The following is a 26,200-nucleotide window of genomic DNA, read 5'->3' on the forward strand; positions in this document are numbered from 1 at the left end:
TAGGGAATTCATTTTATTTTGACATAATAGCAAGTGATAGATAGAATTATTTATTTATTTATTTATTTTTAAGAAAGCTGGGTGGCATCAGGTCTTTACATAAGAAAAAGCAAGATTCATAATAGACTGTTGTAGGGTTTGAAAGAGATAAATGGAAACAACAGGAGGTAATTGATTTTGTTTTCCACTTTTGTATCCAAATCAGACTTGAAACAATAACTTATCGTATTATTATTGCAAAAAGGTCCACAAGGATCAAGTAAAAATACAATCTTTTGTTATATAAAAAAAAATAAGATTGCAACATTAATCAAAAGATAATTTGATTAAGGATTTTTGCCACTAGTTATAATAAAGACAGGGTTTGCTGTAGTTGAAAGAAGCCTAGAGGGTAAAATCATTTAATATTCCCTAATATGTCATTTGCACTGGGGTGAATAATTAATTATTCTGCTTCTGGTTAATCACTTTTAGGTTAAGCCCTTCAGGTCTGACAAGGATTCAGAATCCATCCATTGAGATTTTAATCTTTGTTGAAGTTTCATGCTGCTGTCTTGGCAGGATGCTAAGAGAGAAATTGTAAAGAAAATAGTTGTTCAGTGTTGCATAACTTTCCTATTTTTTTTTTTTTTTTAATTTTACTGAACGTTACTTTGGGTACTTTTTTAGTGTTTTATGTATTAAGGTTCTTCAATAAAGTGTGTGAACATAAACGCTGACTATTCAGAAATTGCAATATGAAACCAAAAGTTTTTAACAATGTTCCTGCATTTACAGCATAGTGGTCAACAGACACTCCAAAGAGAGCATGCTGCTGCAGGCTGTAAAATGCAGTATTCTTGACCTCCTCTGGTGTGAATGAGGCAGATCAGACCCATCTTGCTGTTGTCTCACAGTGGTGCACCTTCTTGAGCTGCCTACCCGACTCATGTTTGAAGTGTTTGATTGGATTGAAGCCTTACGGAAATGGTGGCTAAGGAAGCATCCTCACAACCTGATCCTGAACGAATCCCTTGGTGAGAAGATTGTGATCATGATCAGAAGGACACATCATCTCTAAAGACAAGCATGGCTAATCAGTGATCTGGTGATGTTTTTTTTTTTTCAATCATCTTTCTTTCAATCAGTTGACCTGTGCAACAAAGACATGGCCTGGCAAGTTTGAAAACTTTCATCCAAAGCAACAAAGACTGCTTTGTGCGCCTCTCTCCAGTAAAGTTGCGGGGATGATTATTCTCAATTTTTTATTTATTTATTTTCTCTCAAAAGCTGTTCTGCTTGTGTGTTATTGGGGATGGATGTCGGACATCAATCTGGCCTTGGCAGGACATTCATACTCAAAATAACACAATCAATGCCTGTGCTTAGTAGAATGTTACAGTAGTTATTTCAGTGAATCCACCTACTGTAGGATACTCAAAATGTGTAAAGTTTTTTGTGTGGTATTAAAAAAAAAATCTAATATATATATATATATATATATATATATATATATATATATATATATATATATATATATATATATATATATATATATAAAAATAAAGCAAATGTATTGACAAGATAGGGTACTTTTGATTTATGATACACCTCATTTTGCTATTCTGTTTTAAAAAAAAAGTTTTGCTGCTTCATTTTAATAACATTAATGATTGGCATTTTACTGTTTCCTATACATTTTATACAGTTTGCCATCAATTGGTGGATACATCTGTATTTGTACAAATCTAGCTTATGCAATTTCATTAAAAAAAACTTTTTTTTTTTTGTATTTTGTGTGTGTCATTTATTTATTTATTTATGGATGACCCCGATAATGAACACTGTATCTGTTTCTGATGAAAGGTTTCTAAGAATTCTGGAGTTTTGCCATATGGGGTTACCACCTGCAGTATGCATTGTTTAGGGAATTCAGAGTGTCTATAAAGGTCATTGGAAGCAGTAAACAATGTACAGCTACTGCAACCTTCACTGACAACAGTTAAACAGGACAACCTTGTTCCAGTTGCTTCCAGGGTTGTTTTATTAACATCTTGTCTTAGTATCTAGCTGTGCTGGTAATTAAATCAGTTTGGCAGATAAGATATGGCTAAAGTATGTTGTGCTTTTGGGAGTCCCAAATGAAAATGGATTTCTCTGTAGCAGCCTGAGGATAACACACACAACAATGGGACATGACCCAACACAATTAATTAAACACAGTCCTGTGGCAGTCCGTTATTTAGGCCAAGTACTGTACAGTTTTACTCAGTTTTTGTCATTCTTTTGTTGATACGAAGCTGAATAAAGAAACATACCATGAAGTCTGTAATCATTACTAACAGTGCTGCATTCTTGCATATTGTACTAAGGACATGTTTGCCTGTACTATGCTTCTGCTGCTGTGCACAGTTTTTCCAACTGGAATTTTAAAAAGTAACCCTTTGTCTTATGTCTGCAACACTGATACAGCATGCAATTTGATGTGCAATACTAATATGGTTCCAAAAGAGTGGTTTGCCATGCTGTATGTCCATCTGTGGATGCAAAAGCTTCTGTTTTTTATATATTAATCAGCCCTGGACATTTAATGGAATAGAATGTGCACGAAAACAACTATGCACTGCAGCGATGAATACTGTATGTCACTATAGAGCACTGCACATCAAGCATCAAAGGGAACAGTGGATGAGGTCATTTCTCTGTTTCAGTTGCCTGTTAGCATGCAGTAACTTCATTTTTTTGCTTCTCATAACAACAGTTATTAATAGATCTCTACTGTAGCTGTTTTCTACTGTATGCATCTATTTCTTCATATTAGCTTCATGCATTACCAAAATGTATTTCGATCTTAGAACAGTGGGTTCTAATGGGTTGATTAGAATTCACCACACAATAGCATCCTAGAACCAGTGTACTCTTCATTGCGTGTGAATGACCAAAGGTTAGTGTTTAGCTACAATCGCCTGAGAAATGAAAGATGCATTTGAAGCCCTTAACCTTGTGCAGTTCGAGTAAGGTTATGTTGTCAGTGCATAACATAATACCCTAACATGATCAGCTTAGAGTCTCTGTCATTTTCCAGGGAATGCCTTTCGGTTGCATTGCACTGCCAGTAGGGAGTGTTGCATGAAGACCTCATGCAAACTGACAGGGCTGGAAATAAGAATCCTGTTGCCCTCCAAGCTTAAGAAGGTATATGTCATATTTAAAAAAACAAAAAAATGACAATAAAATAATAAAATCCTTCTGCACATAGGCAGCCGTGATTAAGCATACAATTTTGTCACAGTAAAACTATGTCAAAATCACGGCTGATAATCGGAATGATCACGGTACAAAGATTTTAACTTGAAAAATATATAATATGAATGTGATATATTGTAATATTTGTGCTAAACAAACATCTATTTAATGTATGTAACATGTTCAATGCATTTTCTTTTAACACATGGACCTAGTCAAAAGTAAACATTAGATTTGTATTTTATTAAAACATTTTTAACAGTAACTTTTCAAACAACCGTAACAGGAATGTGCTTAACTTTTCATTAAAACATGCATTCCTTGTATGAGGTAAAAAAAAAAAAATAAAATAAAATAATCTGAACACTGAAGTTACATTTTTAAAGTAAATGTTCTGGTTGTAAATTGAGGATTTCATAACAATATCCTTTTCATTGATGTCTATTTAAAGTTAAACACAGCTGTGGTTTTGTTATTACAAGATGAACCTTAACAATTCACTTTTGATGCGACATCTGTCATCCCCGAGCACCTTGTTAAAAGATTAGAGGGATCGTTCTGCATCTACACCGTTGACAGGTATTGTTAAGCACCGCAGGGCAACTACTGCAAGAGCTGCAAATCTGCATTTCATGCTTCAAAACTGTAAACTGTCCTCCCTTTAGGTTTTGCAGACGTATATTCTGCACAGAAGGCTTCGGTTAATTTGAAAAGTTTTGTTTCTCCTTTAAAGCTGCTCGCTCTGCTTTCATGAAATTATTTGGGATATTTTGCTTTGCTCGTTGCTTAGAACGTAATTTCTCCACTTTTTTTCTAGTTCTGTGTTAGTATTCGCCTTTAATTGACGTTTGCTAACCTCTTTGATAACTTTACAGTGCCGCCAATTAAACGACATGTACTCCTCACTTACTATTTTCAAGTGGAAGTGGAAACAAATGGCAAAATACATACCCTTAGCCATGGTGAATACCTTATCCTTAAACACATATACTGAAAAACCTTTGTATGTCTATTTTCTAGGTATTTTTAGGATGTCCTAAAAAGGGGGGAGCGACTTATACACCGGTGTGACCTATAGGCTTTTTCCTGAAATTGTTGTCTCAAAAAGAGGGGGGGACAGGGGGGGGGATACATAACATGGGAGTATGTTCTTGGGATGAGCACAATAGGGGCCCAGTAACTTACTAAGCCACTAATAAGATGACAGAATGTGTCATTAATAAACATATTAGCTGGATCCTACAGTAGCCTCTCCTGATGACCCAACAGTTTTAAGCAGTGTTATCACTGAGTTTCATTCAATTTGTAACGCTGCAAACAAAATGCTGGTACAATTAAGTACTGACTGTTGCACCTTGATCAAGTGGTTGCTGAAAAAAAATAAAAAGTTTTTCCTTTCCTGCATTGCATCATACAAGTTGAATATGAAATATAGCCTTTTCTCCCCCTCTGTAGTCTGTTCGGATAAACCCCCAACGATGGCTGAACCTGCAGGAATACCAGAGCAAGAAACTGATGCAAAGCAGTGGGGTGGCGGTCCAGAGGTTCTTTGTTGCTGATACTGCCACGGATGCCTTGGAAGCAGCTAAAAGATTGAGTAAGTCCTGTGATGTGTTTGTAAAGCATTGGAAATGTTGTTAACACAGTAAGTGGCAGAAATACATACGAACTCAGTTATTATTCCTGATGAATTTCATGAAGTAATAATTCCTAATGGGAATTGCCAGTGTGATACATTAAGTAGGTTTAATGAATATGATTGCATTATTAAAAACTATTAGGCCTACTGCTTAAAAAAAAAAAATCATTAAAATAAGGCAGTTTTGTACAACATATTACTGTTCAGGACCTTGAACAGATATTTTTTTGAAATGTCTATACTCAACAGTGCTGAATATCATAAAAGCACAACTTGTTATTTTTCCACACTCAATCCTTAAATAAAATCCAAGCATGGGTTAATTCTGCCTAGGGAGAACAGAAGGTTTTAAATGATCTTCCTTATTGTCAAGCATGCCAAGTACTTTAGCAGAGCACTAAGTCTAAAGCAAGGCTTTATCAACTGTGTTAAGGGATCTGATTATGCAGCTAGTCTGCACTACTCTAAATATAAGCATAGTAGTACAAGCAGATAAAAATAAGCTGTTTCCATGTCCTGATTGGAAGCAGCTTTGGGGTTTGGTTAATGCGCTTTTTTTTTTATTTACCAGTAGCTGTAATAAATCTAATTAAGCATTTCATGCTGAGGGAATGCAATATTTGTGGAAAAACTACCTTGCAAGCATTTAGATATTTTTAACCATAAACTGCATAGTGGCCAGTCATTATAGCTCTCTCATTCCCAGAGGCAAATACATTACATCATAGGGGTTCCATCGCAATAACTGGTCTGTGTGTCGATCACATCATACTCCCAGAGCCTCATATCAGTATCTCTGAACTAAAAAAGCTAAAGGTAAGAGGTATTGTGTATACAGCATTAGCATGAAGGTATAGTATGTGCCTTGTAGTCAATTTGTGGTCCATGGATTTAAAAAGCTTACTGAACTGGTGGGGTGGTGGGGTATACATTCTACAATGCAGTATTATATGCAGCATAATTTCATTATACCTGAGAAGCAGATATTACAAAACGGGGGCTCTAATACTTCATTGTTCTTGTCATTAGGCATGAGAAGTTTGGTGGTATGTGAAAGACTGCAATACTGTGTGTGTTTTGCCCAATTTTTTCTCAAATATATATATAGAAATACATATTTTTAGACAATGCAGCCCTCAGTAATGAATATAAATGATGACATTCCTTTTTCTGTTTGCTCAAAATCTCTTAGAATAAAACCTATAGAAAGATTTTTGGTTGCTTTGTGTATCTCATAAACCTGTTGACAGATGCATCTGTTGAATAAATCTAGATGGATTTGCACACTTTGAAACCTCATAAAACAGATTTTCCCCCTTATCCTGTGTTTGGCATTTTTAGGCTTCAGTCTAACATGCACATCTGTCGAATCGTGTTTGATACAATGGGTCTACCGATTGCAAACATTCGATGAAATAAATTTGGTCTCAATGTTAAATCAACTAATGAATTTCATGAGTCGAAGAGACTAATTTTATTTAAAAACAGAATTTTAGGAAAGATATGCTTCTGTATTTAATTTAAAACTTTGTTTCTAAATGTAAAAACCCTAAAGCCATCCAGATTCAAGTAAGTATTAGAACATTTCTTTCTCAGAAATGCAAAAGTCTGTTCAGTTTTATGTTCACGGCCACGTTGTCTGTTTAAATAATATTGTTCATAGCCTTCAGCAGATTTGTCTTTGTATTCTAAAAGTATCATGAATCCTTTTAAATTTGCCTAACATGGAAATGATGTTTAAGCAAAGGGATGCTTTTATATAACCTGTACAAATGGAAACATATGTTTCTTAACACATGAATGTCTTATGAGGAATGCATTGACATGCAGTCACAAAACAATTATCTGTTAAATGTCACCCCCCTATGGCCAGAAGTCATGGCTTTATTTGACATTTTTTTAGCATTATGAATAATGATTGGATGTGATTTAAAAATACAGCATTGTATCTAAAACTAATCCTTACATTTCAAGGAAGTAAATTATCAAGCTGAAAAGAGTGACATTTGTCCATCATTGAGCTTACTGTATACCAAAGGTCTTTTGTCAGGAAAAATTTACCATCTTATCTACTGTGAATTGTAATTCTTAGTGTTTGCACCTTATTAGTTACCTTTGATATTCCCAGATCTATGCTTACAAATCTCTAAATTCTTTACTTCAAATTCTGATGTACACCAAAGTCAAAGGGCAAGCCATGCTCATAAACCCAAATTATATCAGCGCTTGAGGCAGTGTAGAGTCTCATTTGTACAACAACAGTTTTCTTACATATCAGTAGTGGACGTCTGGTTTAAGAGATGAGAAGTAAGGGTCTTTAAGGTGTGTATTGCCATTGCTGCAGGAGAGCAATTAGTGAGGGAAAATAATCAATTCGTTCACATTGCAGTAGCATGAATATTCAAAATACAGTGTTCTGTTGTAAGCATGACAGTTAAATCTCCTGTGTACTTATTAGAGAGATATCATGCATAATGTGTCAAAAGCAGCATCATGTTAAATTGCAGTACCATCATAAACCAACTGATAACAAATCAGCTGTGAATATGAGCCTCTTCATGAGGGAATAGGGATTTATTTTAGGATAATCTACTGTAAGAGACATATTATTATAGATAAGGGTTTTTTTTTTCTTATAGTGCTGTCAGGATCATAGTCAAAAAGAGACACACTTAGATAACTGGCCATTGGTTTAGAGACCAGAACCTGCATGAACTCTGTGCCCTAAATTCTGTCTGATTCTGATGATTTGTCTGATGATCTATTCTGTAACACTTTTTAAGTATGCAACCTGTACATTTGATCATGTTGATTGTATTATCTACATAAAAAAAATGTAATTAAATTAAATCACTTTTTGTAGCTAAGATGCTAATAAATTTGACTTTTGGGTCAGATTTCTGAAGCAAGTAATCTTTTATGTTTGTTAATAAGCCTCGAATGAGAACATGAATAACAGGGATAATGTGGCACTTCCACAGTTTATTAAATAAAGCAATTGATCATATCATTGTGCCTCCACACATTTGTTTTAAAGCATATTTATTTTAGAAGCAGAGGCAGAATAATAAATAAACATTTCATTATCAGTCTATATGTTTCAGGTAAACTGCTTGTAGCATTAAGACTTTATAGGCCAAATCCATTGTGTTAGAGATGCAATTTAAAAGCATTATTGAGTAATTCTGGGAGGTGAGCATAGGGAAAAACTAGAAGGCATGGACATGATTTCATTGTCTTGCTTGGCTGAAATATGTCTCCCACGTTGTATAAAATATAATGTTTGAAACATATGCATTATATTTTACAGCATGTCGTGACACCCTTACAGTATGTACAGTTTTTGTTATCAATTAAAGCACAGTGTAGATAACCAAAACAATACCACGTAGAATAAAACAAAAATGTATATTCGTCTCACTGAATTGTCTTTACATGTATACTGACATTTCTTCCTTTCTGCAGTGTAATTTGTTTTTTGATTTCTAGTGAAGTTGCTTACACTCCCCCTTTAGGATTGGATGATTCTCTCAAGATGAGTTCAACTCCAAGTCCTCTGATGTCTCAGAAGAACACAGGCAGCTTGAATTTTCTGGTTCACCTGTGTGTAACTAATGATACAGAAAGATCATTGATGTTGTTTTAAATTGATGGAAGAACATCCTCTTCATTTGCGTGGATGGATGGTTCTTGTATCTTCCTATTGTTGGACCTTTTTCACTTAAAGAACTAGTTCAAGGATAAAAAAGAGCATGGAAATAGTGATGCTTTTTGAATGACAATAACACTTTAGGCTATACTGTAGTTTTTCTTGTGTGTTGCATGTTTGTAAATACTGAATGTCTGAAAGAATTACATTTAAAATGATATGAAAGTGCCTTTTTGGTGCATATTGGTCCTGCAAACAAAGGTTAGCTTTTCTATACCTTGTAACAATTGTAAGTCGCCCTGGATAAGGGCGTCTGCTAAGAAATAAATAATAATAATAATAATAATAATAATACCATATTTTGTTTTGGTTGTCTCTGATTTCATTCGTAGTCCTTACAGCTTTGTCTGTTATGTATGATGTCTTACTCAATGCCACGTGCTGCTTTAGATTGTTTTTCCTACATAGCTATATATTTAGTTTTATATTTGATTCAGTTTTTCAATTGGTCTCTTGTGGTGGTGATGATGGTAAGCATTCTTCTCCCAATCATGCTGTTGTGCTGTCTCCATTCCATCATCTTAGTACAGTTATTATTATTATTATTATTATTATTTGTTTATTTAGCAGACGCCTTTATCCAAGGCGACTTACAGAGACTAGGGTGTGTGAACTATGCATCAGCTGCAGAGTCACTTACAATTACGTCTCACCCGAAAGACGGAGCACAAGGAGGTTAAGTGACTTGCTCAGGGTCACACAATGAGTCAGTGGCTGAGGTGGGATTTGAACCGGGGACCTCCAGGTTACAAGCCCTTTTCTTTAACCACTGGACCGCACAGCCTCCTAGGGTCTAATTCTGTAGACTACTTGAAAACCAGTTATCCCATTTGTTTAAGCATGTGATTATTTCTTCTATCCATACTGTCATATGAGTATGGTGGTGCCATCATCCCTTTTATAATACAGTGTTGTTATTTTCAACTTAGGCTAGGCTCAGTATTTGAGCATCCTCTTCATGTTTGCATTATTTCAAAGCTTTGTCTTTTTAACGACAGTATTGTTTCAGCAGTTTAAAGACTTTGTAAATCTAGGTTACTGCTGTCTGTCATTAACTGTTGGAATCTATATATTTGTCACACTTACCTGATGAGTTGTATTGACTCTGCTAAGTGTAACTTTTATAGAGTTCTGTTTTAGCCAAAGAAAATCAGCCCTCACCACACTTTGTCGAAAACCAAAGATCTTTTTCTGCAGCAAGTTTGTAATCTGAGGGCTGTTTTACCACTGCTGAAGTCTGTGCTTAAATATAATAGTTTCTTGCAGTTTATGGGTCATAAGGGGCTGTGAATGAAAGACTGTGTTTGGAATTATATTGTAAAACAACTGACTGTAGATGATTTCTTGTAGATGATTTCTGTAAATATACTTAAAGAAATAATAGTTACAGTCAGGAGCCTAACAAATCAAAATCTAATTTCAGGTGCTTGACAGTAATGGAATACTGATGTATTATATTATATATTACTTGTTCATGGTGGTGGTTAAGCTGCAAACCTAACATTTCTCTTAATGGTTAAGAACAATGTTTTTTTTTTTTTTTTTTTATTCTGCATTATTACCTACTTTTAGTATGTAGAGTAATAGCCATGTTACATATTATGATTTTATTTTTATTCATGGAATATTTTTGTTTATTCGGAGCAGCATTTGTATTCATGATTTATGTTACTTGTGTATGTTGTTGGGTGAAACGTTTCTTTGTATGCATATTACAAGGCAATTTGGATCATTTCTCTTATGTCTGATTAATACTATAATAGACTGGTTATAAAATAAGCCTAATTACAGTCTTTCCTTCTTTTTCTCAATAGGTTTTCTTATTTTTGTACCTGTGTATATGCTTGTCACAGGCAGGGCAGTTGCCTCTGACTGGAATGAATAAGAGCACCTGCAGTGTTAAAAACCTGACAGTAAATCAGATTTTGTCATTTTTTGACAAATCTAGGCTCAACTAATGATTGCAAGTGACTGGCACAGTAAGGGATCAAGCACACCCTTGTTCTCCAGGGTTGATGAATCCAGGCCAGAATTGCTACATTCAGATCATAGTACGCTGCTGTTTGCTTGATGCAGGGTTTCAAGCACACATTGTTATGGTGGACCCATCTCCAGCCAGACACTCAAGCAGCAGATGCTTCACTGTTAACAATTTCACAGGGAGTGTGCTTGTCTACAGCAGTGATGTGTTTCCAGATGAAAGTCACAACATGTTGGCAGGTTACGTGCTTGCAGCCCATATTGCTCTGTAGGCCAGTTGAAGAGGAGGGGTGTCAGGAGAGAGCACAGAACAGGCATGGATATAAATAACATAGATTTCAGGGATAGTTGAACCACGTTTTTTGCAGGTATTCTCTCTACCCTTTGTTGCCAACTATCCAATGCTGATGAGACATTTAATAAGGACAGAGCCCATCCTCAAACGTTCTGGGTTGCTTTTGGATTTCTTCAGCTATACAAAATGCAGATTCTTTCTTGACCATTACTTTCCTTTCATGCCATCACCGCAATTCGATTTTGAAACATGCAGTATGCGATGGGCTTGGAAGCATGTTCTAACTGTGTAGCAGGAAACCAAAGTGAATAAACTTGAGCTAGCTCTCACCCAGGCATGGCACAGAAACCCTAATGAAATGTCTGGTGAGCTTGCTAAAATGTTTATCTCAGGCCTGCTTTAACTTCATAGTAAGTGCTTTGAGTTTTCTGCACAGGAAACCCTCCATTTGGTATGCAAGCGCTATTGTTATAAAACTGCATTCTGGCACACATAAAGGATGCACACATAAACCATAACTGTAACACATGCAGCTATTCATTAGTTAATCCTCTGGGTTCATTTTCATTTTTATTATTATTATTATTATTATTATTATTATTATTATTATTATTATTATTATTATTATTGTAAAAAGTCATGAGTAACAGAGAAATAGCCGTACAGATATTGTCTCGAGTATTTGTTCTCATTAACATTCATTTAGTGTTAAGATTGATAGGGAATGTTTCTAGAATAATCAGCGTTATCCATACAAACACCACTGTGCTGCACCTGTGACGAGCTTGTGAAGAAAGTAGCAGGAGGCAATTCCTGTATTTTGTAATATATATCCCTGCTTTGTATTTAAAGGGAAAACATGTCTGTTTACAGTTCCGTAATGTGGAATTAAAAGTATTACTGTATATGTTATAGAAACTTGGCAGGTAGCGACTGTAGACCATGGAGATGGGGGTAGTATCGTGGGCACTTTGTCCTGGCCGTGTTGCCACAGCATTATGAATGTGCTCAGTGTCACCACCAGTTGTTTCCCCAATTGCTTGCTTTCATTGCTGTTCCATTTCATGAGAGTTTTCCCACTAGAATTGTGTTACATTCATCTAAGTATAAAATGCATACATTTGACAAGTTTACTGTTATAGTATAATACATACATGGATTACAGTTTCATACAGGATGTGTATGCAAGTGTCTTATTTTATGCATATGACAGTGTAACTCTGAAGGGTACATGAGTGCTGTGTACTGCATATAATTTTATTTATCAACTAGAGCAGAAAATTCAAATAAGAATTACATTTTTGATTCTTGGTAGTAGCCTCCCTTGGACATTATACCAGCTTCATAAAATCCAGGCAGTCTATTCAGCAAACTAATACTGCAGTCTTCCTATGGTTTTCCTTGTTCTCGTTAGCCCTAGTTTAAGCTTCTTGGATTAGTTAGTTTGTCCCATACATTCTACAGTATGTGGTTGACTTTTGTGATTAATTGCATTACTTTTTATTTTGACTTCTTTGCTCCTGTGGTCCATGTTAGTGGTTTGTTTTGGGGTTTAAAAAGGATTCTGGTAATCTCTCCACTTTATTTTTTGTTATGTAAATTGCCTTTCCTCGTTTCCTCCCACTGTTACAGTGTAGTATTTAATTTAATTATTTCTAAAATGTTAATACATTATTCTGTGTTTTTTGTTTTTTTAAATGTTAATAGGGTAGAGCCCCTATGGTTTTAATATATGTATCACATATTTACACCAAGAAGGTTTTTGCCTTGTAAACCTAATCTGAAAATACCAGCTTTATAGGGGATTTCTGTAAAATGTTACAGTTTTAATAAATGCATTAGGAGGTTCCCCAGTCTCCCACCTTAAAGGAAATGTATACAAACAAATAAACTGGTAAGGCAACACGGTTGGGTAAGACTTGCCAAATGTAGTCAAGTGTCAGAGACAAATAAATGATTTTAATTGACCTTGATTGTGGAACATAGGACACTATGACACATGTTGCACCAAGGGTTGAGAAGGCTTTTCACCAAATAGCTATTGAAAAGTCTTTGTCTGTCACTGAGACAGGCTGTCTAAAGTATACTTAAGTGTGTAAATGAAGACGTCTGAAAGTATACTAGATCTTCACAAAATCTAATAATCCTCCTCACATTTCAATAAAAGAAATTAAAAAGAAAACAAGCAAATGACTTACCGTTGCTGCCTCTTGCACTTAGTCCTTCAATATCTTCTTTTTTTATTATCACTTTAATAAAAGAATCACAGTACATTGGATATTTGAATCGGCATGTCCAGGATCGTCGATCAACTTGTTGGTAAAGAGCAGCTTATATCTGCGTGCATCCAAAAGGGACGTGACATTTAGAAGAAAGCCTCTGCTGCAAGCTCCTGCAAAGAATTCCTGAATGTCTTTAACCTCAGTTGATTGATTGACACTGAGCATATAAATAAATATAGCAAGACAAACTTGATTATGTTGAAAAGGATATTTCAGAGATTAGGACGACAACAGAGAATAATTTATTCGAAGCACTGTCTGTATCGCTAGCCGGTTATTTCTAACCCTGTCCTGTTGAGCACTAGACACGCAGACTATCCAAAGCGAAACCTCTAAAAACAACCTTTACTGAACTTGCAAACCTCTTCCGTCTCCAGTTACCTTTCCTGTTGTTTGTCTTCAAAGCCTAGATGTGAACTGACTGGATGTAGAGAACATCTTCCTCCTCTTTGTTTATTGATCGTTTGTATTCCTGTTTTCTGTAAAAGCTGCAAAGGACAAGGTGCACTCAACTAGAAGAGGTCAACGTCGGCTCTCTGAAGACTGCTGCCATCAGTACGAATTTGAACTATTGCATTTAAGATTCTGAGAATTGTTCAGTCATCTAGGCTTCCCAATTTTACTAAAAGAACATTACATTGTGCTAGTGAAATATCAATAAAATGTGTTTGCTTCATGCCTTATAATCAACTGTGTCACAGTAAAGGCGAGGACATCTCTTGTACAGTTCAATACCCTGCTGGTTCAGAGTGTCATCTCCTCCTTTTTTTCCATAAACTTCAACAGCATTAAAAAATAATGTTAAAACTGTAAGAAGGGTTAGTGTCTGTCAAAAAGTCATTTGGGTTTGGAAAGATTCTGTATTCTTTTTGACAGGAATATGTTGCAGGGATATAAGGCAGTGTGCAGCACAGACTATAGGTCATATCTGGTGTAGGTTTCTTTCTCTGGTTCAGAAACAGACAGCACCTGACCATTCCATGCCCTTGAAGACTCATCTTGTGCACTCTTACTCTCCTGGCCCTACTGGGAAAAGAAAATAAGTGAGAATGACATGAGTACAGTATTCATTTTATACAGCCCTGCTGTTTTATAGATTAGCATCTAAAGCACTTATTGACACTGTTTATTAATAATGAGGAGAATATACGCTCGGAATATTGTACACTGTAATAAACAACATTACAAAAGAAGTTCCAAAAGTAGACTTTGTGACTTTGATTTTAAATATGTTCTCATAAAGTTTGAATTCCCTTAAAATAAGACTGTCTAGAAGCATTAGAGAACATCCTTGACATTCAAGCATTGTTTTAAACACATTTGTGGTATTTTTATACACATGTCCTGGATCATTAATTAACTGGGAGTAATTTATCTGCACTCCTCTCAAACTGTCTCTTTCATGTTTCCATCTGAATGCCATATTGCAACACGCTTCTGTGTAAATAAAGGTCTCCATCAACTGTCTTGCTATTTTCTCTATGTCTACAATAGAAGTGGATGGTTGGCACTTTATTATGTTAAATATGACAAACATTAATAGGTATGCAGTCGGTCAGTGGAAATACTTTGGAAACAATCTCTGTTTTCAGGACCCAGAATATGACACCAAAACAACGTCATCAGACAAACACACATCATTAGAGATTAATATTTAATAATAAAATAAGAATGAAAAGAAGTATGAAGGCAAAGTTTGACAGCATCAATATAATGGTTTTATTTTATTTTATGGCCTCTTATCATTCTATTGCTTAGAATGATATGCTGTATCTAGGTTACATAATGGGGAAATCCCTACCTGTTAAATGGTTGAAATGTAGCCTTTGCTGTTCGTAAAGTACCGCATGCATTTTCTTTGACACAACAGTAGTACATGCAAAACAGTGCGATACCCAGCACTATTGATATTGAACTAATATTTAGCTATAACTATTTTTAGATAATTATCACCATAGTTTGAGGATGATTTTTGACAGACAGCAACAAGCCAAAAGAAAGTTGATACAGCACAAAGTGTATATGTTAACGTTCACTTTCATGCAACATTAAATTTGAAATAAAAAAATAATGATGATTTTATTTAGGGGAAAAAAAAAATTATACAAGGTTCATGTTTTGCCCTGGGAAGTGCAGGTGTTCCTTGCACACTGTTACTCACAGCTTGTCTGTTGAGAATGGCAAGAAAGCCATCACTGTAAGAGAAATCTGGTCTCAATTGTCACATTGAATGACTGATGGGTTTGTGTGGCTTCTTGGCGTCTTTACCTGCCTGAGGCTAGATTTGGGGAATAATGTACAGTCCAGTAATGTTGCTTAATTTAGCACAGGACAAAAAAAAAAGCTTGAGTAAACTAAAAGGAACATGTTTGTTGCAGAATACTTTTAAGTATTTTGTCAGCGAAGGCTGGTATTCTCCCAACATTTCTGTACCTTTCAAGGACAAACTCATAATGCATTTCATGTCCGGATAATAAAATGACCTTTCATGTGTTTTAATAAACTGTAATTGTAACCTAGGTTAGGCTTGATGGAGTCAGGGTTATAGCCTGCCTTCATTTTGATTGAATTACAGGCGCAACCATCGTTCTAAAATGTTTCAATTACATTTAATATTATAAGGGCTTCGGCACAGAGCAATAACCTCTTGCCTTTTCCGGCAGTTGGAACCTTTTCTTGACACCATGCTGTTATAAATAATTTAAAAAGTACAAGGCCAACAGCAGTGAAGCAGTTTGTATTTGATTCTTACTAGTTAAAAACATGCATCTGTTTTTTATTTGTGATTAAAAAACAGATTGCATTAGTCTGTTAGCAAAATGTAAGTTGTTGTCCAATTAGATTTCTGATTCCATATATTGCTTTTCATTATATAGTTAATAGAATGGAATAGTTCAGTTTTGTCAAAAGGCTATTTTACTAAATCATACTTTGTAAAGATCTGTTGCAAAGAAGTCATGAACAGGTAAGCATACCAGTATTCAATTGACAAGATGCATAGTTACCATATGAGGAAAGGGTCAATTTAGTGGGTGAATTTATGCCAGATATGTACCGATATTTACGTATTCTGTTCAATCAAAAGACAAGGTAAGGTACTTTGTCAGTGTGCAGGCTGTAATAAGAACAGCTTTATTCTATGCTAAGAATTGGGTTAGCACTCAACATTTCCCAGGTAGCCTAAAAGCATGAGTGAGTGACTGCTGCAAACCCTGTTTCTTTTCCGATTTTCAGTATGGCAGACAATTTACCTTCGGTTGTCTGTTTGATATGCAAGTTTCATAACGCACTGCTTAAAAGATACCTCGGGATAAAAATTTTTTTTTTCTTAACAGAATTAAAAATGTATTTGAATTTATATAATCAATTTACTGCTGATACTTAGTATTACTAATACTGCTGCTATAATATCAGCATGTTTGAGGTCTGTGTCCTGTGGTTGTTGCACAGCAGTTGTCCTCCGAGATGCAGAACTGTTGGAATTTCGTGGTTGATCAATATATGTTGTTTTTACTTGTCAGCTGTCAGGAACCTTCAATTTTCACCAAATGACTTTGCTGTACACCCATTGTGAGAGACGCAGCCCCAAGCTTGCACAGGCCCATTACCCTTCCTCACTGTTGCTCTTGTGCTTTGTGATGCAGCTGTCCAGTCTGTCTTTGAACTGTTGATTTTTAACTGAAAAACATTAGTTTGATTCATCAAGAGCTGGGATGTATCGTGTTCCAGGTACTGCAGAAGCTGTTCTGTTGTAGTGTAGGGTTTTTTTTGTTTTGTTTTGTTTTGACTGCATTAGTTTTTTTTTTTTTTTTTTACTCGTTGCCTAAAACCTATTTCAATTTCATGAATCTGGTGGGTGACCACTGGACAAGAACACATGACACTTGTCAGTGTGTGTCCCTTTTACTATTTCAGCATTCAATGAAAGAACTTCAATTTTTAATCTTCCAGACATCGACTAGATAACACACATTTTGTTTAGACAATGTTTCATTTCCAAGAAGTGGTCACTGCTTTGACAGTTTTTTTGTAATCTAGCTATTACTACTATCTCATATAGTGACCAAAATATGTCCTATAACTGTTGTGTTACTCATATGCTAGTCAGTATAAATTATATACTGCATACTCAAACATATTTCAGTATCCTACCAAATACTTAAGTCATGCAGTGTATGCCTCACACTGATGTTTTTTAAATCTGTGATCAAACTATAACCTTCTGGGATATGCGTGTTTTTTTAATGAAACAGTCTCTAGATCCAGGAGAGTTCATGTTTGATAATTGTAGGCAGTATTTTTCCTTCCTTTTCCTCAAGGTCCTAAATGTGTTTGTTGACTTTAAAACATATGCTATCCAGTGTACACACAGCAGCTGAGTTTCTTGGTTTTCTCCATGGGTTCAAAGTGATAATTAATTGCTGATCAAACTCTGTAACCTGTTATTAACTTACAGTACTCATGTCGACAGGTTGCGAGGTTACAGCATGAGCCAGTTATAAAACTGAAAGCTGTAATTAACGAATCCACTAGCAAAACAACCTGTTGGTTAAAATGAAATGTTAATTAATGTAAGTGAACAGGAAGTACCCAAAAGTTGGCTGGCACCTCAAGTGTGTATTTCACTGCTTGTTTACTGATATCCTCAAACATACCATTAACATTACTGGCAACCTGGGGTACAGGCCAAGGTATGTTCTTTTTTAATGATGTGTTAATCAGCTGGTAGTTGTGAAAGACATTTTAATCCAGATCCATGCTGAGCAACAAAACAGTATGCTTTTACCAGTTATGTCTGATTTTGATCACAGCAAGCTATTTTAAATGAAGTCCAGAGGATGCTTCATCCTATGATACTGAGCAGTATCACAGTATGAAGTCAAATGGATTTCTTAGAACATCAGATCTAAATTATATTGACTGATACACACAAATGGCGCTACTGAGCCGTCTCAGAAAAATATTTAAGTGGGGGGGGGGGGGGGGCTCCCGAGTGGCGCATCCGGTAAAGGCGCTCCACGTGTAGTGCAGGATGCGCCCTATAGCCTGGATGTCGCAGGTTCGAGTCCAGGCTATTCCACTGCCGACCGTGGACGAGAGCTCCCAGGGGCGAGGGGGGGAGGGCTTAGGTCGGTCAGGGTGTCCTCGGCTCACCGCGCACCAGCAACCCCTGTAGTCTGGCCGGGCACCTGCAGGCTTGCCTGTAAGCTGCCCACAACTGCGGTGGCTGCAGTGTGAAAAGAAGCGGTCGGCTGACGGCACACGCTTCGGAGGACAGCGTGTGTTAGTCTTCGCCCTCCCGAGTCAGCGCCAGGGTGGTAGCGGTGAGCTGAGCCTAAAAATAATTGGATATTCTAAATTGTGAGAAAATAAGAAAAAAATAATTGTGATTACTAAATTAAAAATAAATAAATAAATAAAACAATTAAAATACCCATTCACACAGCACAAAATTGTGCAATCTATGCCGGTATAATACCGTCACAACCCTTTCACACAGCCAAAGGGATCATGTGAGTACAACGTTCAAGCCTGTCAGTCAACAGATCATTTTCATGGCAACAGAAACAAAACAAAACAAATAAATTAATAAATAAGCAGAATAACGTGGGTAAGCTACATTAAAAAAAAGAATGCTGTATATATATCAATTTCTAATCTTTTAATGAATGGTGCTGGAGAACTGTAATGTACTGTAAACTTCCCTGTGCTCGCTTTGTCCTCTCTATTAATAATATATATGTATATATGTGGAAAATGTAAATAAAAATATTTAAGTGGGGACACATTATTAATATTATTTTCATTCAGCCGTTTGATACCAACTGCAGTGTATTAAAAGTTGTAGGCTTGTCGACCATCAAAAAAAAAAAACTACCTATTGCATATACTGTCAATAGCTACAAAAAATTGCATATGCGTTGTTTGCACAGTTCAAAGTGCCGCATCTGTTTAGTAGCTGCCACTCGTAGAATTGTAAAGTTAACAATTCCTTAACTTCTTCCAGTCTCCGATTACTGCCTCTTTCTTGATCAGCCATTGTATTTTAAAAAAAATGAAAGCGCGTAATACCAGTGACCAAAATTCCCAACACGTCTGGTATACAGTCACGTGGGATGTTGACTTTCAGTCCACGCCCACTGTAGCTCTTCAGTGCAGGCATAGCCTTTCACACAGAACGGCTCTGTGACGGTATAGGCAATTCACACAGATCAAAATGCCACGTCAGTGCCGGTTCTGAGCCATCATAACTTGTCCGTGTGAAAGGGGTATAAGACTTTGTTTGGCAGAATCCTTGTGTACAGTAACTTAGGAGCACATGTTCACCTTTTTAAAAATGTTTAGTTTAACTTAGGCACATTTGATAAAAAAAATATATAATAATACATCTACATTGTAAGGTCTATCCATTGCATAAAAGCCGATATTCAAATATAATGTCTGGACATTGTAACAGTGGAATAAGCTTTCTTGTTAATGCACTGTAGGTGTGTGTGAATGGCATGAGCATATACAGCAGAGAAACCTAATCATATTGTTATATAAACACAGTATTACAGGGTTATTTTCAAGGTTATTTGCATGCAACTTACTTAACCTTTTTTGTGCAAGGACACTCTTGTTCTATTTGTCTATTCACTATAAAAAATAAAAAATAAGATGCAAAATCTTGCTGATATACTGATACCATGATGAGTCTCTCTTAGATACAGTAATTACGTTTTTTAAATGCATTTTGTAAAGATATTTAAGATACAGAAAATGTTTCCTTCATTAACTATATCTTTTTTTTTCTTATTTTATATTTAGTTGTATTGAAATTGTAAATTGGCACACACATGGCACAAGGGAAATGTACTCCCCTCATAGCCCACATGTACTTGATTTGCTTGGAGCCTACCTTGTTCCTTTATATACTCCCACAGTGCGATGGTTTATTGCTTAATTAAATATCAGACCACATGAACTCGATCATCTGTAACCCTTGGCAAGATTGCTTTTGACTATAAAAGTGTGCAAACCTTACATTCTAACTACACTTGCCATTTATAAGACAGCTAAATGTATGTTTGTAAGAATTATTAATTGAGTAATTGTTTGAGAAAACGAGTTGTTTGCAGAGGTGCATTTAAATGTACAGTTTCTTTCCAGCTGCTAGATGAGAGCATATGAAAGAATAATTCAATGCATTTTAACTCATGTAGTCTCCATTTTTGTATTATAGCAAGTAAGCACTTTTCACTTAATTCCGTTGCAATGGTATGTATGTGTGTGTGTGTGCATAAATATATATATATATATATATATATATATATATATATATATATATATATATATATATATATATATATATATAAATATTTCAAAAATGGTAGCAGTGTGTGAAATTTGAAAATGGATGTTATGTGTTGTGAATGCAAAGTTTCCACCCATTTTTTTCTGAATGTATTTGATTTAGAGGAAAAACATTGCCTTTTTTTAAAATCAGAACCTTGAAATTGTATCTTAATGGGGTCCATTCATGGTAATAATTTACATTGCCAGCCTTTTTAAATCAATAAAGTAGTGTAGTGCACTTCTGTGGTATACAGTGCTGGTTTAAAAGTGTGTTTTCTTTGTATCAGGTGTTATCTGGTATGTTAGTGTTTTTGTACTTGTGTGTTTTGACAAAACACTTGATTTCCTGGCCAGTTAAAGGAGTGTTGAATTTGCACATACATTTGTTACCTTGGTTAAACACAGTCTCTTCTTCACCTGCCACTATAGATGGAATCAAAGAAGAAGGTGCTTGTCAACTGCCTGAACTTTGCAGACAGCTGTTACTGTTTGCTCAGTCCTGGTTCTCCCTTCCGGCACTCAGTGGTGCATTCCATATGCATCAACATTCTCAATACCTTTAGGCCCTCTGCTATGCGTTCTGTTGAGCATTGAACCATTCACCTAAAAGTGATTCGCAAATAGTTTGTTTGAGACTTTCTGTCTTTTTTTTTTTTTAATCATGTCTAATTTATTCATACCCTGGACTTTTCATTGTACAAAATAATTTTAATTAACCTCCTGAGTAATTTAGGTAACTGGGGTAAATTGAGGTAAATGCAGTGGCAGTCTTAGTATTTGAAATGTTCCTACTGCTTTGTGTATTGGTATTGGCAGGATTAATAATGAGCATTGGTTGCTTTTCTTCCTGTTCACAGTATTGTGTGTGTTTGTAGTTATCAGTATAACATTTTTTCTTCTGTATTTTCTAATCTTAATATATAAAGAAGAAAGTTTGTCTGTCTGTCTGTTCCTTTATGAATTTGGACCCCGCAGGAGCCACTGCAACCAAACTTTGCATGTCCTCCTCTTTCATCCAAGGGAAGGTCGAGGGCTATGTTTGGATCCAAAATTTTGATCCCCAGGGTCCTTTATTTAATAACCCCATTGCTGGATTACTACAGTAGCCATGTATCTCAAATTAAAGAAACCCACAAAACCAAAAAAATAAAATAACAAAAATTTAAACAAATTTAAAAATGGCAAAAAAACAAAAAAAAATAAAGTTAAAAAAAAGGAAAGGAGTCCGAGCGCATTGTGCGACACCCAAGATGGGTAACATATAGAAAACCATGAGGCTACCGTTCCCCAATTTGTCATGCATGAAATGTTGAAATATTGAATTTCCCCGGGCAATGCCGGGTACTTCAGCTAGTATAACATATTGGTCTTTCAGTACTGTCTGCTAAAGTTCCAGCATTGTGTTTAGCAGTTAATTTCTACTGCACTGTCTAATCACCATACTTCAAGACAGCTACTGTTGAAAAGTTGCTTCTAAACACTGTATACAATATTGTATTGGAAGTGATTTTCTTTCCAGGTTTAAAATTGATGATTTACATCCAGGTGCAACACTTTCTAATCCATATTGATCATGGGTAGCTGTTTTCTACTAGTCCATCAACATACAGTAAATGAAGATTCCATCACCATTATTTGTCCATTTGATAGTTTTATAGTGTGATCAGAGCATGCATCTTCCTATTGCTTCCCTAAGGGGTTTCAGTTGGGAACTTTATTCTAGGTTTCTGTTTTTGCAGCAAGCCTATACCTAAAACTTTTCTTGCATGCTGTTTTCTGTGTAACGTGTGATCTTAGGAATTAGCAGGTAACCCCTTTTTTTCTTACAGAAGCCAAAGAAATTGTTTTAAAGGCACAGATCCTTGCTGGTGGAAGAGGGAAGGGTGTCTTCACCAGTGGACTCAAAGGAGGAGTACATTTAACTAAAGAGTAAGTGTTTTTATTCATTTCAACAAAATCTTTGAGAGAAAAAAAGCAGAACAAGAAATGCATAGTGATATGGTGGTCTTTGATGTGGATGATGGTTCAATATGCTAGATGATTTTACAGTTTTGGACTAATAACAAGATAAGAACTTTTGCATCATTGTCAACAGACCAGTTTCTCTTAAAGAGTAAGCAGCGGGGTTCCCAAAAATATAGTGTTATGTCCTAACATGTTTAAATAACATATCTGTCATTTTAATTTTAATTGTTAACATCTTGACAAATTTATACACTTATAACTTTAAAGTCGGTTTCAAAATCTCAGTTCTAGTGCACTGGGGTTTGAGAGCTGTCCTCTAAATCGATTTAAAACAAAACAAAAAAAAAAACCCGACAATGTGGACAATAATCTTTACGCTCTCAGTGCACTAGAGCAGACATTTTGAAAAGAGCTTTGAAACAGGCTTTAAAGTTATAAGTGTAAGAAGTTGTCAATGAAAAGGAAACGTACAGGTATGTTATTTAAACAGTTGTAGCAACACGTGGGGATGTGTAACACTATATTGTTCGGATCCCCGCTACTTTACTCTTTAACCTAAACACTGTAGACCTGGATATCAATGCTAGCAACATTCTACTGAATTTTTTTCAGAACCACACCGTAAAATCTCACTTACAAAATTGCTCTGATAATGTCAGCCTTGTTTGTAAACACCTTTCAACTAGTTTCTTTTTTCTGATTCCACACCTCAATTTGGCAAATTAAGCTGCATTTATTCTCAAAGATTTCAGAAATCCATACAGAAATCACTTTGGCCTATTTAAGATCTATTTTCTTCAATACTATTGTTGAATATAAAATGTTTTTTTTTCTGATTGATCTGTATGTAATCATGCAGCCTACAGCACTTTGAACAAATAGAAAAAATGGCAAACTGTTCTGTCATTGGTGCAACCAGTGTTTCTTTTCATGCTGTGCTGCATGTTGTATAACCAAGAATGAATTTCCCAAATAGTAACATTAAATATCATTTAAATTCCAGGAATCAAACCAAAGCCACCAAATTATAAAGGATAAATGTTTTATTTTTAGTGGCAATGTTGAAATATGCTACCCTGAGCATATAATTGAAAAGCATTGCTTGAAATTAAAGGCTGTATTTGGAGCAATTCCATCTCATACCAAAGTATTCCAGGATGAAATTCTCATATTTTTTTTGAAACGTTGTCAATTTCAAGGCCTGCTCTTTTGATGGATAAACTGAAAATTTCAGCTCAATCTGACAAATAGGAAAAAAAGGATAAAGGTTTTAGTGAAACTGTGGAGTGTGACTGCCTGCTTTACTGTGGTGAAACGCTGTGCTACAGTTGTTTGTTTGTTTGTTTGTTAATTTATTTTTTTATTTATTTTGGTAAATACGGCCTGGTTCCAGCCATATTGACAGGTTATTCAATGCACTAGACCCTTATAACAATCTGTATTTTTGCATTGAACTCATTTAAAAAGTGGAGTCACTGACAGCAAAGATTTCAAAATCGGTATTTCCTGGAGCTTAATTTGGTGGCAGAGGGCACTTCCTGATTTGATGAAAACAAATGTACAGTACACCCAAGTCACTCTATTAAATCGTCACATTAAGGCAGGATTTGCCAACTTGAATTCAGGTACATGTTGGAATGCAAAGTGGGCTCACAGAGAAAACAAAAACAAAACACACAGGTGGTTCCCAACCTTGAAAAACATAAAATCTAGACACCTCTGTGGAACAACAGGATCCAGGAACGAAAACAATGAGTTAGTTTACCACTATCACCAGCATCCGCAGTATATCCTGTACCCTTAATGGGTTTCACACTGCCTGACCCTTATTATAAAAAATAAAAACAAAACAAAAGTGTTCTGTGGACATGATGGAAGGACAAGTCCCTTCTTTTTAAGAAAATGATTTTTTTTTTTTTAAATTGATGTCCAAGTAATATAGAATCAAGAATACAGATGTATGTTTGTGTTTCTGTCTTTGCAGCCCTGCTGCTGTTGGTCAGCTGGCAAAACAGATGCTTGGGTTTAATCTCACCACCAAGCAGACCCCGAAGGAAGGTGTTAAAGTGAACACGGTAAAGAGGGGGTTGTGTGCAGCAACGTTAGCCAACATCATTAAATGTGGATCACCATGGAGGCTGTGTGGTCCAGTGGTTAAAGAAAAGGGCTTGTAACTAGGAGGTCCCCGGTTCAAATCCCACCTCAGCCACTGACTCATTGTGTGACCCTGAGCAAGTCACTTAACCTCCTTGTGCTCCGTCTTTCGGGTGAGACGTAATTGTAAGTGACTCTGCAGCTGATGCATAGTTCACACACCCTAGTCTCTGTAAGTCGCCTTGGATAAAGGCGTCTGCTAAATAAACAAATAATAATAATAATAATAATGCTTTTGTTCTCTAAAGGATTTTACATGGTTCTTGATTTATAAAAGAGTAAGTAGCTTGAATAACATGCATAACATAAGCTACCCCAGTGTAGTAAGAACTAGTGCCATCTAGTGAACAGCTTACATTTGTATTACAATGCAAAATATGGAAATGGTTCAAAATAGTATAAGGACACCTTGGATGGTCAAGCCTATATTACATATGTAATGTAAAAAAAATAAATAACATGCAAGTCTTTAATTCTATTGAAAAAAAAAAATTATAGCATTATAACATTAAAAGCTAACCAGGAAGTCAAAGATATGGGTATAAATATGAAACAATAATTACAAGTTACTTGATGTTTAAAGAGAATTGTATTGCCATTACGGATTTCATCTTACACTTGTTTCAGTGCTGCAGATAACTGCATTTTTGTTTGTTTGTTTGTTTTTAGCTGAATTAACCAAGTAGAAAAGCCAGATTTACCAAACACAAAAGTATAGATCTGACCAGCAACACAAAATGCATATGAAATGTTGGCTTTTCAATCTGGATTGTAAACATATGTGATACACAAATGGGCATCACATACTGTAGTTATGCACGCTGGTGTCTCATAAGCATCCCATCATTGTGCTTCTTCATTTCTCCTGTTGAACTCAACACAGATTAATAGTGGTCAAGACTGTAGGCATGCCATTGCTGAAACATTGAAAGTGTGTTGCTGGTTTCTAAATATCTCCTGGCCATAAAATACATGAAAGAAATCCCCTGAAACTTAGCACTCAGTAGTTTTCTTATTAGTCTAAAATGGCCTGGAGCTTTCTGTTAAGACTAGCTGATGTTCATTCCCACTGTTTAATTTTGCCTCACTCTACACATTTGTTCCTGTCATCGCTGAAATATTATTTCACAGAACAATTTTCTAGAGTGAAATTGGCTAATGGTCCTATACGATGGGCTGATTATGAAGTTTTTTTTTTTCCTCTGCAAAAACTAGGTTGACACAGCTGTTTAGTTAAAATGTGCAAGCCATGCTTCCCACTGCAGTCACTGCCTTAAGCCTTAAGAATCCTCTGGAAAATTAGAATTGCCTTTATTGCTTTGAGCTATTTTTTTTTTTTTTTTTTTTAACTGTTCGAGGCTAGTTTATTTTCTGTTTGCATCAGCATTTTATCTTGACAAGTCACATTGTAGCCCATAGAAATTAATTTAAAAATGGTAAAGTGGCTCATATTCATCAATCATTTAACATCGTGGAAATAAAACTTTTCCCCTGACAACATGTTGCTCTGTATTCTGAATTTGAAATGATTCAAGTAGTGACACACCAAGGGCCATTATAATAGGATGGAAATGCAAGAATTCATGACATTATTAATTGGGAGAAAATTTGTT

The 26,200-nt window shown here is 35.6% G+C and overlaps 1 protein-coding gene across 1 annotated transcript in view; it reads left to right on the plus strand.

The window, feature by feature from the left end:
- LOC117413765 (succinate--CoA ligase [GDP-forming] subunit beta, mitochondrial) overlaps positions 1–26,200 on the plus strand; it is an 82,476-nt gene that overhangs the window by 12,769 nt on the left and 43,507 nt on the right. Inside the window, exons 2-4 of the mRNA XM_034023076.3 lie at positions 4,681–4,822; positions 22,298–22,397; positions 24,418–24,508. Coding sequence (XP_033878967.1) covers positions 4,681–4,822; positions 22,298–22,397; positions 24,418–24,508 — 333 coding nt within the window. The remainder of the gene's footprint in view (positions 1–4,680; positions 4,823–22,297; positions 22,398–24,417; positions 24,509–26,200) is intronic.

This window comes from Acipenser ruthenus, chromosome 25 (assembly GCF_902713425.1).
Source record: "Acipenser ruthenus chromosome 25, fAciRut3.2 maternal haplotype, whole genome shotgun sequence".
In the NCBI taxonomy this organism is placed as follows: domain Eukaryota; kingdom Metazoa; phylum Chordata; class Actinopteri; order Acipenseriformes; family Acipenseridae; genus Acipenser; species Acipenser ruthenus.